The 17123-nt window shown below is 39.6% G+C and overlaps 2 protein-coding genes across 11 annotated transcripts in view; both read right to left on the bottom strand.

Annotated features, from left to right (window-relative positions):
• Nucleotides 1-3562, bottom strand: part of LOC109860881 (M-phase inducer phosphatase-like) — a 42585-nt gene extending 39023 nt beyond the window's left edge. For 3 of the 7 annotated variants that reach the window (XR_002250895.1, XR_002250896.1, XM_020440278.1), the window contains exons 1-2: nucleotides 3132-3562; nucleotides 1192-1609 (exon numbers count right to left, since the gene is read on the bottom strand). Coding sequence is in view for 5 of the 7 variants with exons in the window: in XM_020440278.1 (XP_020295867.1) it covers nucleotides 1192-1342 (151 nt within the window). In the remaining 2 variants the exon portion in view is untranslated. The remainder of the gene's footprint in view (nucleotides 1-1191; nucleotides 1610-3131) is intronic. The other 4 variants (XM_020440280.1, XM_020440279.1, XM_020440281.1 and 1 more) reach the window with 4 other exon arrangements.
• Nucleotides 3563-5143: 1581 nt separating this feature from the next.
• LOC109860882 (regulator of G-protein signaling loco) lies at nucleotides 5144-15729 on the bottom strand. Of its 4 annotated transcripts, XM_020440286.1 has the most exons (16): nucleotides 14232-15729; nucleotides 13508-14122; nucleotides 13053-13173; nucleotides 12478-12899; nucleotides 8742-8852; nucleotides 8392-8616; nucleotides 8087-8307; nucleotides 7964-7983; nucleotides 7791-7903; nucleotides 7254-7460; nucleotides 6702-6975; nucleotides 6480-6625; nucleotides 6312-6395; nucleotides 6067-6214; nucleotides 5868-5959; nucleotides 5144-5682 (listed from the first exon to the last, which is right to left on the bottom strand). In XM_020440286.1, exons 1-16 carry the CDS (start codon nucleotides 14880-14882, stop codon nucleotides 5215-5217), a joined length of 3918 nt encoding a protein of 1305 aa, XP_020295875.1. In that variant the 5' UTR covers nucleotides 14883-15729; the 3' UTR covers nucleotides 5144-5214. The 4 variants fall into 4 exon arrangements, with proteins under 4 accessions (XP_020295875.1, XP_020295873.1, XP_020295874.1 ...); XM_020440284.1 differs by having other exon boundaries at nucleotides 7791-7983; XM_020440285.1 differs by having other exon boundaries at nucleotides 7791-7983; nucleotides 13559-14122.
• Between the last annotated feature and the right edge of the window lie 1394 nt (nucleotides 15730-17123).

Raw genomic sequence — 17123 nt, 5'->3', positions numbered from 1 at the left:
TGGAGATCGAGACAGCCGTTCGTTCGCGTTGCGAACCTTCATGCTTTACCGAAAGCATGAATAAAAGGGGGCGCCTAGCTTAACCAGCCACCCAACAGGAGCAGGTGAGCACCTGGTCTCCTGACGCGAGCTACTTGCCTCACGATTGCGAAAAGGTGCTCAATTACATTTCGTTATTAAAAGTTACCGTGTGAGTGTTGATAAAAAATTAATAAGACATCCGGGGTTTTCCATATGTGAGATGCAAATCTAGCATCCCGTATGATTTTAAGAATTGAGATTTCAATTCAAAAAATACTTGTAAAAATTTACAAGTAAAATTCGTTACATTTATATATATATATATTTGTACACGCATAGTTTCCGCACAAACATCCTGCGAATGGCTCGTATCGGCCTTATTTGATTCCTGTTAAAAAATTAATAATTATCACAAAATGAAATATTGTATTAATTCCGCGGAAAGCGCGACAAAATATCGATAATTAACGAGATGGTTAAATCAAATTAACAAAATGTTTAGAAATGTGAACAGAAATATAAAAATAACGATAGAGATGCCACAAAAATGTTTGCCAAAATTAACATTTAAAATAGCGTCGAAAAATATCACACGGAAGATCCAACGACCGAATCGCGCGAATGAGAAACACTGGGATCTGAAAAAGCGTTTGAAAGGTTCAGACCGACGGTAGACAAATCGTTGAAAGATGGGAAATCCCTTGCGGACAACCCGCCTAATTTTTTTTTTTTTTTTTTTACCGCGCTACAGCAAGGCACCCGAGTTCGGTTCTATTAATATTCATTTTGTGCTTAATTAACCCGACGCCGCGTCCTTTGCCTCGCGCGCGACAGAATTATTTTGATATATTTCAATCGTGCGCACATTTTTTTCTCCTTGTTTTTATTTTATTTAGTTCTATTCTGTTATTGTTTAACAGTTTTATTTTTTTTTGTCATTTTTGCAGTAACAATACACACGTTGATGCGAAAGATTTGTCATTATCTCAGTCCAAATTGTTTACTTACAAGACGAATTGACATAATTGTGTTAAAAATATAGTCCGCCAAATCCGACAACAACTATTGTATCTAAACTCTTGTAATTTTGTTCTTAAATGTGCTTCGCGAATCTATTAGACAAGTCTTTGACATCCCAAGCTGCTGATACATTCAAACATGCATACGTACCTCGCGAGCGCTGAAGGTGCGTCTTCGCACCGCCGCCGGAGTCCAGTGTCGACTTGGACAGACCGCTGACGATATTCGACATCGGCGATGCGTCCATCTCGAGCGATCCCTCGCAGACTCCCACGATGGTGCGTGCCTCCTCCTCTTCCATCGCGACGACGGTATTAATTTCGTTAGTAGTGAGAGAGCGTCACTTTGCGTAGACGTGAGACAGCGCCGAGTCTCGCTTCTCGAATTCGTATCGACACGGGGCTCACGATGAATTACGGAGAGAGCAAATGCGAAACGCAAAGTCTCGAAAACTCGATGTGATCACGAGGAGCGCGACGCTGACTTCTCGCGAAAACTCAAAACGCGACTTGTCAACGGTCTCTCTCTCTCTTCCTCTCTCGTGATTATTCGGCAGAAGGATGCGCTGCTAAATAAATCAGCATCACACGATTATTATCGAATACATATATCGTTCGATCGTGACAAACGATTATCGCGACATTGCGTTCGTCGACGAGAAAAATCGATTATCGCGACATTGCGTTAACCTCCAAATATATTGCACGTTGCAGTGTGAACGGAATTTTCGCTAACTTTATCAACTTTATCAAGTATTGCAAAAAAAAAAATAAAAAAAAATAAAAAACGAATCTCGAACCGAGAATAAATCATTGATTCAAAATTCCTGAATTTTATTGCACCCATATTTGAATTAATGATTAATTGATATCAATCGTCATAAGGGCTTTGTGTTTTAACTGGATGGCCGCGTGGATTAACTTTACGTGCAAATTGCGGGAGAAAAATTTATACAAAGTCTCTTCTTCTTCTGACGTTATAAATTTGATATGGCTGCATCCCGGAGTCTTAATTAGCTTCTCGTGGGAAAAAAAAAAAACGAAACCTCGCTGTCGTCACACGATCCGCATTATAGTCTGTTGGTTTTACGTGCAGGGTGTGTTCTTTTTTCTTTTTTTTTTTTTTTTAACGTTCACGATGCTTCTCAGACGTGAAAGAAAACGGAGAAAGCAGTTTCTGTTTCAACGTATACCATGTGCGTCTATTGGTCACTAATAATATGTATATAATGCCGTACGTGACACACATGTGACCTTAGAATTTGTATACATTCCTCTGCTACTTATTTCCATATCACGCGCCAACGTTGTGATTTCTTTCTGGTCGCCCGAAGCACGATATGCAACAATCCCGAGTACTACACACAAATATACACACGCTGTACTTTCGTATTCAAAATTATTATCTTGAAAAATAGGACAAGATTCATTGTACGCTTAGTCATTGATTGATAAACGTAGATAAAAAAAAAAAAAAAAAAAAAAAAAAACATCCTGTAGGTAAAAATTCGGGTTCACATTGCAATTTGCATCTTCAAATTTAACAATTGTGCGATTAATTTTCTCTCACCGAAAAGATTGTGCTCGATTATAAACGATTGAAAGTAAAAAAGTAAGACCGTCAATTATAAGCCACCGTGTATATTAATTGTGTATCAAAATATTCGTAATGCAAGATCGTAAGAGACTTTTTTCTTGTCGCAGAACAAAAATTTGAAAATTTGTTTCGCAACAATTCAACGATATTTCCGACGATAATTTTTTAGTGTGATTTTAATCGTTTTTAAATTCTTTTTTATCCGTTAAATTAATTACACGCAGTCACTATTCATCTTGTTTCTAATTGAATTGAAACTTTATCTCAGAGTCCGCTCAAACATTTCCTTTAAAGAATTACTTGCGCGTCCTTGACATTCGTATAAATTTTCGTGACTGCAAGAGTCTCAAATGCTACAATTGATAAATCGCGATTGTATCTTCAGACGGACGCTCAAGTGGAGACACGTCAATCACATCGGTTGTTTAAAGCGTCCCGGCCACAATACGCCGTCTGTACGAAGGTATCGCTTAAGAAAGGATGTGTAAACATACGTGTTGGTTGTCACGGCGGAGAATTAAAGGCCGGGAAGAAAATCCTAGGCGAGACCGGCTGTGCGAGAAACACAACAGGACGTCGTCAATCACTCGCCGTTTCCTTCACCGGAGATATCGCGAACACGACAAAGTCGTTTCCCGCGCGAAATCGGGTGAAGTCTGAACGTCGCCGCGACAAACAGGCGCGCGTACCAGGTTCACAGAAGAGGAACAAGATAACCAACGATTATTGAGAATGAGAAACGGAAAAACCGATCGTCGAATGAGAGAGAGACTCACCGCGGGATTTTTCGCGACGACTCCGGAGCTCGGTGGTGCTGACTGATACCACGAGACACGAGAACCGACCGTTGACTCTGAGATTCGGATAGTTAAATGCGAGATAAGCCGCCCACTTTCGTTGACGACGGGACCCGCGCAAATCAAGGCGCGCGCGGCGTTTGCGGCGGCGGGTGAGATATATAGGAAGGCGCTATATGTAGAGATAGTAAAAGTGAGAAGTGGGGGAAAAAAAGAGTAATATATGTATATTATTCGTCACACTTGCACTCTCTACACCTTGTTCAGCATTTTCTAACAATTAATACGTTAATATCAAATAATAATTAAGCAATATTTTGTGCGTATTACCTGATATTATTAATTAATGAAGCAAGCAATCGTTATTACGGTATTTATTTATTGATATACGGTAATTAATGAGAGGGATCTCTGATACTTACATTGTAACGCTGCTAAAAATAAATAGTGATGTGAAATCAACGATCCACTTAACAATTGAAATTTTTAGACAAATTAGCGGAACTTGTTCAATGAAAGGATTGGGAATTTTTGATTATCTTCTGTAGCCAAGGGATCATGAAAGTTGGAGTATTTACAGAAAGAATTGGTTTTCTAAAAACAAATTTAGAAAATTTATTAAATTATTAATATTTATATATATATATATAGTTTGTCTCTATATAATTCAGGTCAAATAATACAATATAGTAGCATGTGTGTAACAATTAGGTACTCCGATATGATATGTAATAAATTTTTGCTTTGCATATAAATCCTTCTGACGAGGGAATCTTTGTTATTATTAAGCAAATGCGCGTACATTTTTGTGTTATACACAATATGACATGTTTATAAAATTACCGTACTAGAATGTGTGTAATTGTTTCTCTTTTTCTCGAAAAATATATATCTAATTGAAACAATTACGTGAAATACTGTCAAAATGGAATTACTTTCTCTATTCTACTGCGCTCCCTTGAGAGCTTTTCCTTTTATTATAACATTTGTTCCTAAATAATCACCTAATAAGCGCTTAAATCGTCACTTGGACATTTCTCATTTCAAAATTATTTATTCGACAGCGAAACTTCTGAATATATAAAATATATAAATATATATCATGTATTTTACTATCACCTAAATTTAATCCCAGAAAAATGTCATCGTCATTCTCAAATATCAATTTGTGTATTGTCGATAATACATAATTATGTGTGTTAAAAAAATGTAATTATTTTTCGTCGGCAATTAATTTCTAATAAGAAAGAAAATAAATCGTTTATCTGAAAATACAAAATCACAAAAAGTACGTTTAATGGAAATCAGAAACAAAATTAGATTTAAACAGACACAATTTTTTCTTTTAATATCGATGAAAGATAACGGCAAAACTATTCTTAGACATTTCTAGAACTTGTTATGTATATTTTAACATTTACATACGATAACATTTCGGGATTAAGGCACGGACAGGACAGAACGTTTTCGAGATAAGATCTAAATTGCGGAATGTAAATACACATAGACACAGACAATGCTTATATATAAACATGAAAATGCAACGAAAATAGTGTATGTTATATGTCGTACGTTCTCCGTTCAAATATGTAAACCTTTTCCCCTTACACAAATATCTTTCAACATTCTTCAATAATTCAAATATAATACAAAATTTTATGTACTCTGGTTTTACGTATATATAAATGTCTTATATATTTAATCGGGCAATCATCACATATAAAAATACGTTACGTTAATTAAAAATATAAATTTCTCTTTACAAGATTCTCAAAATTTTTTACTCGATCACATGATTGGGCCTTTGCAAAGGAGTTTTAGGAGTCATGATGTATCCACTTTTCACTACGTTCATGACAAGATTTTTCGGTTTCGGCGGTAGCGGCGGCGGTTTCGCTAATTTCGCGCGGGACGCGTCCGCATCGTAACTCGACGAATGCGGGCTCTTCGATTGTGAATTGCTACCGTTTTCTATGATCGTCTGATCACCGTCTACTAGCGTTCTGTCGCCGTCAAGAGTGTATGAGCTGTCAAGGCACTTACTTAAAGGATCCGTAATATTAACCAGGGCTGAAAATCGCTCGTTCACAGCTCCGTTCGTCACGTGCGCGGGATACTCGTATCCGCCACTACAGCTTTGCTTATCCTCGCTAGTATCGTAAAACTTCGTGGTGCCTTCGCAATTGGCCGATACCACACGTGTCCTTCGCAGTTTGTTAGAATCCGACGGTTTCCCATTCTCCTTGTTCTGATCAGTAATTTCATAGCTTTAAGAGTCGAAACGCATACATGATAGAGATATTATAGATTTGTACGTTATTGCACACACACATGTTCTCTACCGCTACTAAATTCCAGTGTAAATTATATTAAACAAATTGAACACATCAAAATATACACATATATACGAATACATACGTGTGTTAACTTTACCTTTAAGAAATCTGGTAACTCGAAATTGATCTCCGTTCCTCTCTGATCTTCCAGTCTCGATCTCTGTGCCCTCTTCAATCCCTCGTATAAATCTGTTAACAAAAAGTTATATGATTCAAAAATAAATTGTGTTATTTTAATCAACTTTATTACTTGTTTGCAATCTTTGTACTTAAAGAATTTTATATATCACTCTTACCATCTCCGTCGAATCTGCTCGGAAGCTGCAGCTTTACGCCATTTCGCCACTTCGCGATAAGCGGCGGTTGGGATTTCACAGGCGCTCCCTCGTGTATACAATCGTTCGAATTACCTTTCTCACTTGTATTGCAGCATTTGGATTTTACCTGTGAATCAGTCGTCAAGACTTACAAGTAAGTTGAATATGCTCATAAACAAGTTTTTTATTTTGGAAAGTCACACACAATACAAAATTTACATTACCTTCTTCTTTCCGTGAATCGTCGAATCTCGCAGAAAAAACTTACTAGACAATATGGAAGACCCTTCAGAACGTTGATCATCAGACTGTATGACAAATGAGAATAGAAAACACAAATTTGATATGCGGGAGAAAATATTACGCGTTTAGAAATATCATTATCCACTCACTTTACACGACCCTTCGCTATACTGATATTTATTCCTACTTTTCCCATCTAAGAGCTCTTCAAATACTTTGTTAGTAATTTCATCCAAAGTTGGCTGTACGTGCACTTCGTCCAGATACTTGGCTGTGTGCAATTCTCGTTGAAAATCTACAAGAATAACAATAATTAATAATAAAACTTGTCATTGCATACATTGTCTAATTGCAACTTATCATCAACTAACTTTCTTCATTCGTCACTACGCTGAGACGGGCGGGTGCATTGATGGCCATAATGTTTAAGGGAACACAGTGACCTTCGCACCAAATACTGATTAAGTCTAAATTAAAACTATATTTGTTCAGGAGAGGCCTCAAGACTTCCTTCAGGGTTTTACCCTTGTGCGCGATAACGCTTATCGTTCTGCGCGAGGGTAATTCCACTTTAAGAACTTTCGTGGGAACGACCTCCACTTCCTGGCCTGCTAATACTGACGAAGGGCATTTCGTGTCTACCATCTGCGCATAAACGAGAAAGAATACAATCTCACTAAAGAATCTCATTGTAATACCGTTGAAATCTCTTTCTACGTACAGACATATAAAACACAACAATCTCTTTCCATCACCGAATTATACAATAACGAATTCAACATAAAAACTAGAGATATGCACATGCGTTACGCATTCAACGCTTGTTCTGCGCAAGCAGGGAAAATTACAAAATTACTACTAATTATGCTTTAATTCGCGCTCGAAGCTTCGTAATGTCGGTTAAATACAAGGCCAGCACAAACCTCATCCGTTGCTAATATCAGAACGTCATAGTTAGAATAGCGTAGGGCTCGCTTGTCGAGGAGTCGGGTAACCACGTCTTTAATGCTGTCGGTCTGGCTAGTCGTCACTACTGTGGTGGACCCATCGGGCAATATCACTCGACACAATCCCGTGCATTTCCGGGTCTCTTTCTTTTCGTTCATTTGCCCGTCGCAAGACGATACGGACTACAAGTGAACACAATTCGCTCAGAAAAAAATTAAAGCATACACATTTGATTTATTCTACGGCAGCGCGGAGCTTTCTCTTTCACCTTACTGCTACAAAAACAAATGTTTACTATAAAAAAACAATAACTACGTTACAAAAAGTATGTAAGTCGCACCAAATGCAGGTTTTCTACAAATTATAACAAAAACTTACACACGAAAGCACACGTATTTATGTCTCAAAACGTCAAACTGAAGAAATTTTATCAAAGATACAAATTATACGTAAATTCTTCATATTAATAGCTAAATGTATTTTGTAACACATTTTGTTCAGTAAATACTCACATGTTTGTTGAACGACTGTCGTAACGCCAGATCCCACGAAGCCAGTGACGACCGACTGCTGGATATGGACACACTGTCTTCGTTATTGTTACCCTCTGTTTCTCTCTTGATAGCTGTAAAACTTTTATATATAGTCTCATTTCGGCTAGGAGCTTTGTTGTACTCGGACTCACCGCGATCTTTTGATTTCGATCTGAAAAATGTGCAGCGAGTTGACGTAAATACATTTCGCGTCGATATAAATCAAGAGCAGAGTTTTTCTTTGTTTCAATAAAAATTCTCACAAGTAAACTCACCTGTTTTTTCTGTTCCAGGGAAGAATCGATTTGCGGCAACGATCTTCCGCGTCGGAATGACTCTTCTTCAATTTTACGCTAGGCGAACTTGTTACTTGTAAATCACAGTCTTCCGTATTGACTACGGCGCTCCCAGTCTCCAGGCAAGAGCGATAGAGTTCCGAGCGCAAAAATCTTGGATAACTATCGAACTTCATTAGGTTGAATACTTGTTTCTGTGCCTAAGACAACGAGATGCTGATTAAAGTATTACTGTTTGTTTCGATTACGTTTGTTCAACAATAGAATTCACGATGCGTGTGTACCTGCAGAAATAGATCCGCTGGTGCTTCGTCGAGCAGTTCTTGGGTAATTTGTCCCGACGCATGACTGTCAACGTTGACCGGCTCGGCGGCTGTATTCGACAAATGACGTTGATATATCTGACATGCTAATCGACGGCGCGTAGTAGAGTCTTTAGTATCTTTGTATCTCTCACAAGCAGCCCAAAAATATATATTTTCATGACTAAACTCCTTTTTGAGAAACTCCTGAAACAAGGTCACACACAATTGTATTTAGAATTTTAATGCAATAATAATTATAATTGTAATAATTTTATGAATATTTAATACACACGCGCGTATAGAAATCTAAAGAGAAATAGTTTACTTACGGCAAATGTTTGCAAGCCCTTTGGATCCTCCAAAAGCTTTTCAAATCCGTTTGCCCATGTATGTACTCCTTTGCAATCATTGTTTTTGTCACACGATTCTGTACTACCATACTGCAATAAATATGTATATATGTCACAATATTATAAATTCTATTGTTATATAGATAAATAAATAAATAAATATATATATATATGTTATTGGAAGTAATTTTTACAGACACGTATAAGATACTGTTATACTTTTAAGTACAAAATAATAAATATAATAAATAAAAAACGAAAAAATATAAAAAAGAAAAATTAAAAATAAATAAAAACTTTGTATTTTTTGTTATAAATTTTGTTATAAATTGTTATGCATTGTTATGTATCGACAATCAATCCAATCGTTCAACATTTCGTCACTCCCTACGTATAATTACATAAGTGTCACATATGGGATTTTCAGTTTATTGCATAATGACACTTAGAAAGTCATGTTCTTTATGGTCACCAAATATTAAAAAAAAATATTCATAAATAAGGTACAAATTTGAAACCGAAAGATNACTTTTAAACTGCTCTCCTCTAAAATTTGCGTTTTGGAGTTACGGGATTATACGTAGGGAGTGACGATTTGTCAATAACATTGGGTTCAGAAGAACCATCTCAATATTTGCTCGTGAGCACTTCTCAAAACCTTCGCAGTTCAGCACCTGCCGCAAACGAACAACAGGTGTAACGCTATGAGAAAACACTTTCTTGGATCGCTCACCTCACCTCCGTTTTCCCATTCCCTTTTCCCACATCTTCCATTATTAACGCGCAGTTTTAGCTTCCCACGATTTTTTTTTCAATTGAATACACATTATACAATTAGAAGTGCAATTAAAACGTCACATCAACAAGAGATGTGTTTACAAAATAATATAAAACATTAAAACACACAAAGAAAAATGTGTTGAGATCAAGACAAAGAAGAAAAAACGCCGGTGTATAATTCGAAGAACGAAGGCTTGAACGACAAAGACAAATAATATGAGTTGTCGCATCATGAGGTCATAAGCCCAAAGCTCGTGATTACCAATAATTAAGGAAATGCCTTGCGTCAGCGCGTTCATCGCTGAAAAAGCTTCGTCGTGTCTGTACTGAATAAGGCAACAAACGCTCGGATTTAATTAGACCAGCGCAAATATCGCTCTCTGAAGACGATCGATAGTTTCTTTTATGAATCATTCATCAAGATACAGTACGACGATTGATTTACATCTTTGTATCAATTTTTTTCTCCGGCGCACAAATCTATTTGTAAAAAAGAAAAACCAAATTGATTATTTTCTTAATCATAGAAAAAGAATGTTCTCACATTGAGCAACCTTCTTCCATTCATTGTCCCAATTGAAGCTATTTAAGTAACGTTGATAAATTACAAACTCTGGCAACATATGACACTTTTCCGCACGATAAGCTCCAAAATTCACTTGAACGATGCGTCACGCAAAGAAGTTGACACAGCGAGATAGCCCATCACATCCCGTAGCAATCCCGTGGCAAAGTAAAACCCGAATATAAATACCGTTCGACGTTTCTTTTTACCTCTATATACGTACCGATTTCACCAACGCTTCCATGTCACGCTCGCGAGCACCGCACACGTTCTCACAGCGGCGACGGCGGTGTCATTTATGAGTCTTTCGACGCACTTGCACGCACGCGGGGCCCAAGCGGTCGCATACTTCCCGCCGCGAAATAGATAGGTGAGAAAGAACGTAACGCGCGAGGAGAATCGAGAATAACGCGACGGTGCTAAACTAAACGGGCAATTCGCCTTGTGTGTAACAACGAGTAAGGCTCCGCCCAGCGCGGAACATTGCTGATCTGACGGTTTTGCGAACTGCGAACCGCTCAGGCAAAATGCGTTGCCTTTGACAGACGACGACGACGACGAGGTGACGCGACGCGTATTGCACAGAAGTATTACGAACTGACCACGACGAGTATACCGAACGATGTAATCACGGGCGACATCATCATTGCAAACGCACGATGCGCCTCACGTTTACCGTCGCGCGTTTCGCCCCAGCGTGTTTTACGATGCCGAGGCTAGGCCACTTTACGCTCCCAACAAGGCCCACTTCCCAAACCCTCCCCCGTCGCCCCCGACGTCCTCTATTCCCTCGTCGTTGCTACTCTCGACTGATTCATTCTCATCGTCGATCCCCGGCTTGCTCCCCGCGCCTCTTCCGCTCCGACCGCCACCACTACTACTATGGGGCCCGCGTCACGGCCTTTCTCTCTCTCTGTCTTCCCCGACGAGCTCTTCCACTCAACCTCGTTTTAACATCTACGCAGGGCCGCGCGCGCACGCGAAGTTCTGTGGACGCAAGCAGACAAGACAATCGGACAAATTATCGAATACAAACCGAAGCGGCGATATGTTGGCGATATCTTACCATCGCGCAAGAATGATAAAAGAAACCCGATAAGATCGAGTGTTTAATAAAGATATCCGCTGCTCGGAAAGCTGTCCACGATGATTGTGGTCGCGGTTGAGCGACGCGTTAACATTCTCCGATCCTGCATCCTATCTATCATCGTAAGATCTATTCACGCACCTAAACGTGCCCGCGGTGCATCAACCTCGCAGTTCGCGAGAGAACGTTCTTTTTAACATTATTAATTTAGACACACCGCGATGGCTGCAACAACATACCCCGTCATTAGAAATCACTTTCAACTCTGTCCAATTTATAAGCGAAAGTTTGACGAATTTATATCTTTGCTAAACTATATAATACAAATGACATAAAAAATCTTGTCGTCATTTATCAATTACAAATGTGTGAATTTAAACATATGTCATTTTTGACCTTTATTTATACAAAATATTTTATACAAAAACTTTATCTTTTGAGATTGCATCGAATGCGATATTACACATGCGCAATCGTAAGCTTATAATTTTGAATTTTGTTATTGTCCTTCTGAAATTCAATTTCACTTGAAGTCGGGAACAACTCAAGTTTATGGATAAACATGTGAGCAAATTTACAATAAATTTTGATTAATTTCTGCGTAAAGATATTACTTTCGAATTCGTCAGAGAATTCGAAGACGAGAGGAAACGTGCGACCACCAAGGCATCCTGTGCAGCACGCGAATCTGATTTGATGACAGAGTCTGTTGCACCGCGAGTTTGTTGTAATCGCGCTCTTAGAATCGGCAAAACCGGCTTTATAAATGCGGGCTTATAAATGTACGCCAAATAAAGTAAACTTATGCGCGAGAACGTGTGTCGCAAGTAAAACGCGTGTTTCACACGCAAACTCACCGATCTGGTTTCTGGGGTTATTTCGTTTTCGCTTGACCCTTGCCACCGTATATACAAGCACAAATCACAAACAGGAAACGATGACGCGGCTTGAATATAATAGGCACAGGAGAGAAACCGGAAATCGCGACGACAAACGTTTCAAGCGAAACAATATTATTAGCACGCGATTTTGGATTGGTAATTTGCAATTAGTTAAATGTACACAATAACATTTGTGTTAACTAAGAAGCAAACAAATAAATAAAAATATCGCGACACGAAGATACTAGCAAAAATATAAATTGCACACACATAAGAAATTGAATAAAAAAATCAAAATCCTTCAAAAATTTACCGAAATAAAATCTCTGACGCGCGTTAATAACACAAAGAAACAAACGTTCTTTTGAATTGAAAATAAATAAACAATAAAAGAGATCTCACTATGCAGTTGTCCGACACGCTGCTGCTGATGTTTCGTATCTCCTGGAGGCTTCCCCATGGGCGAGGGTTACTATCGGACTTGCTCGAGTAAGAGTGACAGAAGGGTGGCCGCGCGTACTCCATACTTGAATTGATATCTTCCAGGCTGTGCACCAGCGACTTCGTCACCTGACCGCAGTACACTTTCGGGCTGAGCTTGTTCGTGGTGTCCATCAGTCGCTTCAATTTTTCCGTCGACGACGTCTTCGACAATTCCGCGGCGTCCTCGATACCGTCGAGCAACGCGGTGGTGCAAACGGACGCGAGGGATCCAACGGACGCACTGCCCAACGCGTTGCGCACCGCCATAACAGGGGCAGATGTTCCGGCGCAGGTGGTAGTCGAGTTGATCTCCCCGCTCCCCGTCGTCACGTGTCGCATCACTGTGAAAAGCATATTTCGTACATCCCCACCACTGCTTGAACCACTGCGCTTGTTTCGACGGTCCAAAAGCTACACGCGAGATACGCACTGCAACGCGATGTGTCACATCGTCGCTTATCATGCTTTGTAGTAGTATCGCGTTGTGTTTTTACCTTTAGAAGGTTCGAACTTCAATTCCTTGTTCCATCTTCCAGCTTCGGACGTCGCGCGAACCGCCAGCCGATGTCCAACAGCCTCATTGACGGCTTCTCTGCACGAGCGCGCGTTCATATTCTGCAAACGATACATCTAAGAATCAGAGTAGAACGGCGAAATATATCACATTGCAATCGGAGCAACTGAATAATTATTTGCAGAGACTACTTAAAATTTTTAAACATTTCTATTTAAATCATATATTTCTCTCGACAATTTTATAAATTATTTCATTTCGCGCAAACGTGCCAAATAAAGAGAAGTAAAAATAAAAATTGTATAATAATAAAAATTGTTAATTCAACTTTTTTGATAGTTTTTAAAATATTTATTAAATTCAATTTTTTATACGTTAATAGAATTTATATATGAAATGGAATTTGTAATTAAAAATAATTTTTAGAAAGTGTACCCTATATTGCACATTTGTAGGGCATTGTCTTCTTCGTCCGTAATCGTTTACCGTGTTTTTGCCCGAACAGCTGCCGTAGTCGTCCTTAAAACCTATTCCAGAATCACTGTTGCTCGAATGAGCGGTCGACGTGCTAACGTTGCTCGGCTGCGGCGAGGCGGTGTCCAAGCGCAAACGCGCTTCGTTGTAAGGATTTGCCTCCCCGTTTGTGCAATCGGATATATACAGTGTCTGTATGGCACCAATGAGGCTCGTACAACTGTCGGGAAATTCCTGACAAACGTTCGACTCCGACGACTTCGTACACGTGAATCCGAACACGTTGCACGCGCTAGAATGCACCTCGTGATCGATTAACTTATAATAAATACAAAAAACGTGACACGAGTTCGAGACAATGTCGTCCGTGTTCTTCATGGACTTGGTAAGTATTCCGAAGTACTGCTTGTCTTGCTCCGAAAAGGAATTGCAAAATATTATCCGATACGATGGATACTCGGCGATAATGCGATTTTCCGAATTGGTGAGTTTGATGTTGGCTACGTAGATGGTGAGAAGCACGGTGGTCGGATTTCGCTTCTCCGCCTTCAATCTCTTAATGCATTTTCTCAAAACCTGCAACAATAAATAACACAAGAGTTACATTCTTATATTTATTTTCATACAACTAAGTTGTTCTATTGAGACACTTAACTCACGATATTTTATCATTCGAAAAACATACCTGCATCATACTGGATGGATGCAGCTGATTGGGAATGTCAATAGTGCCGAGATAACCGACCACCGTTCTGTGAACAATCTTTTCTGAGTCACGCTTATGTGACACCGGTGGTGGCGGTGGCGGGAGGGGGCTTGTTATGTTCCAACGATAGTGCAGACCGGAATAATCGTACTGTTCTTTGTTCTCAGTCGTCGCCGCCGCGTTTGCCGTCGCTGCGTGAAACATAGCTCCGCTCTGCAGATCCCTAACCACCTTCGCCGCTCTACATTGCAACTGCAAAGCACTGGCGTTAGTGGCACGCGGTTTGTGGGCGTACTTGGGTTTGGATCTTACGGTGGCCAAACCTTCCTCGTCCGAGGAATCCGAGTAATAATTCTCGGCTATCTGCAGCCGCAGCACCCCCTTAGAGCAGCCGATCAGCTGCACCACGTCGTCGTGCGGCACTTTGCTCACATTGTGCCCGTTTACGGCCACAAGATAGTCGCCGGGTCGCAGACCCGCGCTCTCCGCCGGGCTGCCCTGCACGATGCAGCTCAATATGCATGGCTGTTGGCCGGATATTGTGAACCCGTAGCCTTTTGCGCCCCGTATCACCTCGACCGCCCTTACGCCGTAGTTCACCCGCTTCTTCTTCCGTCTGTTCTGGTGCATGCTTGCAACCGTCGCTCCGCCGCCCACGTCAGGAAGGATCCCCGATATATCGCGAGCGTCTGCCACCTTTGCCGTGGTGTCCGCTGTGGTCCGGTTCCATCATTCGCGCCGCTTCACGTGCTCGCGCCGCGCGTTCCTCGCATGACGTTTTGTCGGCTCTACGATTGGCGTAGGCATTCACCTATTGTCAAACGTGATCTTCTTGGTACGCCTACTTTTTTTTTGTTCATTCGTTCGTGTACACGGATCGGTTTTATTCGCGCGTCCGTTTGGTGAACATCACAGTGGAGGAGTCACGTCTATAATTTCGACACTTATCGTCACACTCCGTCCGTGCACCTCGCGCAATCAGCAAATGTCTACGAGTAAATGTTTTGGAATGCTTGAATCAAGGAGGCTAGAAAAGAAGGTGATCGACCTTGTGACAAATATGTTTCACACGGAATGTTTCAAGGTTGCGAAATAGTTAGTTGGCAGAGTGCGTTGTTGTCGAGTCAGTGTGGGAGATTCTGATTGGCTCGTCTGAACATTCACGTTTCCAGTCTGCCCAGTCGGAACGCATGGTTTTTCGAATACGTGACGTGAATCTATAGATTTCGGCTGCGTTCGGGAAGCACGTTATCAGCGCTGTTGCATTATTCTATCTTTCATGCTCATTAAATGTAAAACACAGATAGAATGACGCAATAGCGCTGATAGCGCGTGCTGCTCGAACGCAGCCTTTCAGTACTACCAGTAATAACCGAACAGGGCCAATGTGTGAAATCGCTGTTCCGCCCTGTAAGCCAGCGCAAATGTCCATGAATGGTGCACATTACTAACTACGTAGCCATGTTCACGAACGACTTGTCGGTACGTACGTTCTACAGTTTAAGGAAGTATAATTGCGTGTGCATGATGTGTGAGTGACGCTAGTGTGAATGGTGTATGAGTGAGCCCTTAGGATCACCTTTTTTTGTATAGTACAGTGCGGAGCACCATATTGTGCGCCGTAAGGAGAAGTACTTCTCCTCAGGCTGCCACCTACTAGCACGCGCCACCGACCCGAGATTTAATCCATATGTACCGGCACGGTTACCGATGACACATACCGACGCGGTTACCAATAATACCGACAGCCATATGTTACCATAAAATTATCGCAAACATTGAAAAGAGTACCTGCATTGAAAGTGGCTTTAATAATTTATATCATATTTATTTATTTAATTATTAGCTTTTCCGTGATATAAGAAACTTACTTACGGTATGTGTAAAAAAGTAAACTCTATTTAATTAAGAAAATAAAAACCTATGACAACAGATACCTGTCATAGTAATTCAATTATTAAAAAATTGAGAGAAAGAATAAACAATAACATACTATAATAGATTTGTATACTTACCGTTAAAATGTCTTTAAAACATCAAAAATAAAAAATAGTAAGGCAATATTATAATATTTATGTTTATATATAAATATATATACATATATAGTTGTATATGTATTTAAAAATTTAACAAAATAATGAGAATAACAAATAATGTGTGTGTGTGTGTATGAAAAGGTAAGAAGGATGACAAAAACATTATTTTATATAAATTTTGAAGCAGTTACGCGAACTTTTATTTTATAGGTTTGCCCTCACAACTGTTCTTCTGTAAAATATACACTTATAGTTATGACAAGAACTATACTTTAATGTGACTCTGTAAAATATTTTTTGAGGCTCTGAAAAAAGCCGTTAAATGTAATTCTGATAAACGCAAAAGATATTCTTGTTAAATAAATGTGTGGTTCTGAAAAGAACCGTTTCTAAGAGCTTTGACTTACTAGTCGCCCCATAATCGTTTCGGTCGACAACTTGTTGCAGTCTAGTATTGATCGATGCATTTAAATTATAAAATAGCTCCGGCTGTGTTTATAAATTCTGTTCTTAACCTTTTTATAATTAAAAATATATTTATAGTATTCTGGAACAAAGTATGTATGAAATTTCGAGCTGTCTGTCTCAACTTTTTTGGTATAGTAGATGTAAATTAAATGTTGTTATTAAAAACTATATATGCGTGTGCATGAAGTGTGAGCTACCCTAGTGGGAATGGTGTATGAATGAGCCCTTAAGAACAACTTTTTCGGTATAGTAGATGTAAATTAAACGTTGTCCTTAAGAAGTGAAATTGCGTGTGCATGAAGTGTGAGCTACCCTAGTGGGAATGGTGTATGAATGAGCCCTTAAGAACAACTTTTTTGGTATAGTA

The sequence above is a fragment of the Pseudomyrmex gracilis genome, unplaced genomic scaffold (genome assembly GCF_002006095.1).
Source record: "Pseudomyrmex gracilis isolate BER0280 unplaced genomic scaffold, ASM200609v1 scaffold_498, whole genome shotgun sequence".
Taxonomy (NCBI): Eukaryota; Metazoa; Arthropoda; class Insecta; order Hymenoptera; family Formicidae; genus Pseudomyrmex; species Pseudomyrmex gracilis.
Note: the sequence above shows the minus strand (reverse complement) of the source record. Positions and strands in the feature narration are given on the sequence as shown.

Excerpts from the sequence above, each read along its gene's own strand:
- LOC109860882 (XM_020440284.1), bottom strand. The coding sequence starts at position 14,882 with ATGCACCAGAACAGACGGAAGAAGAAGCGGGTGAACTACGGCGTAAGG. Across the intron at positions 14,123-14,231 it reads ATCCATCCAGTATGATGCAG|GTTTTGAGAAAATGCATTAA; the intron begins GTATGTTTTTCG and ends TTATTGTTGCAG. Across the intron at positions 8,853-12,477 it reads GCGTGTCGGACAACTGCATA|TATGGTAGTACAGAATCGTG; the intron begins GTGAGATCTCTT and ends TATTTATTGCAG.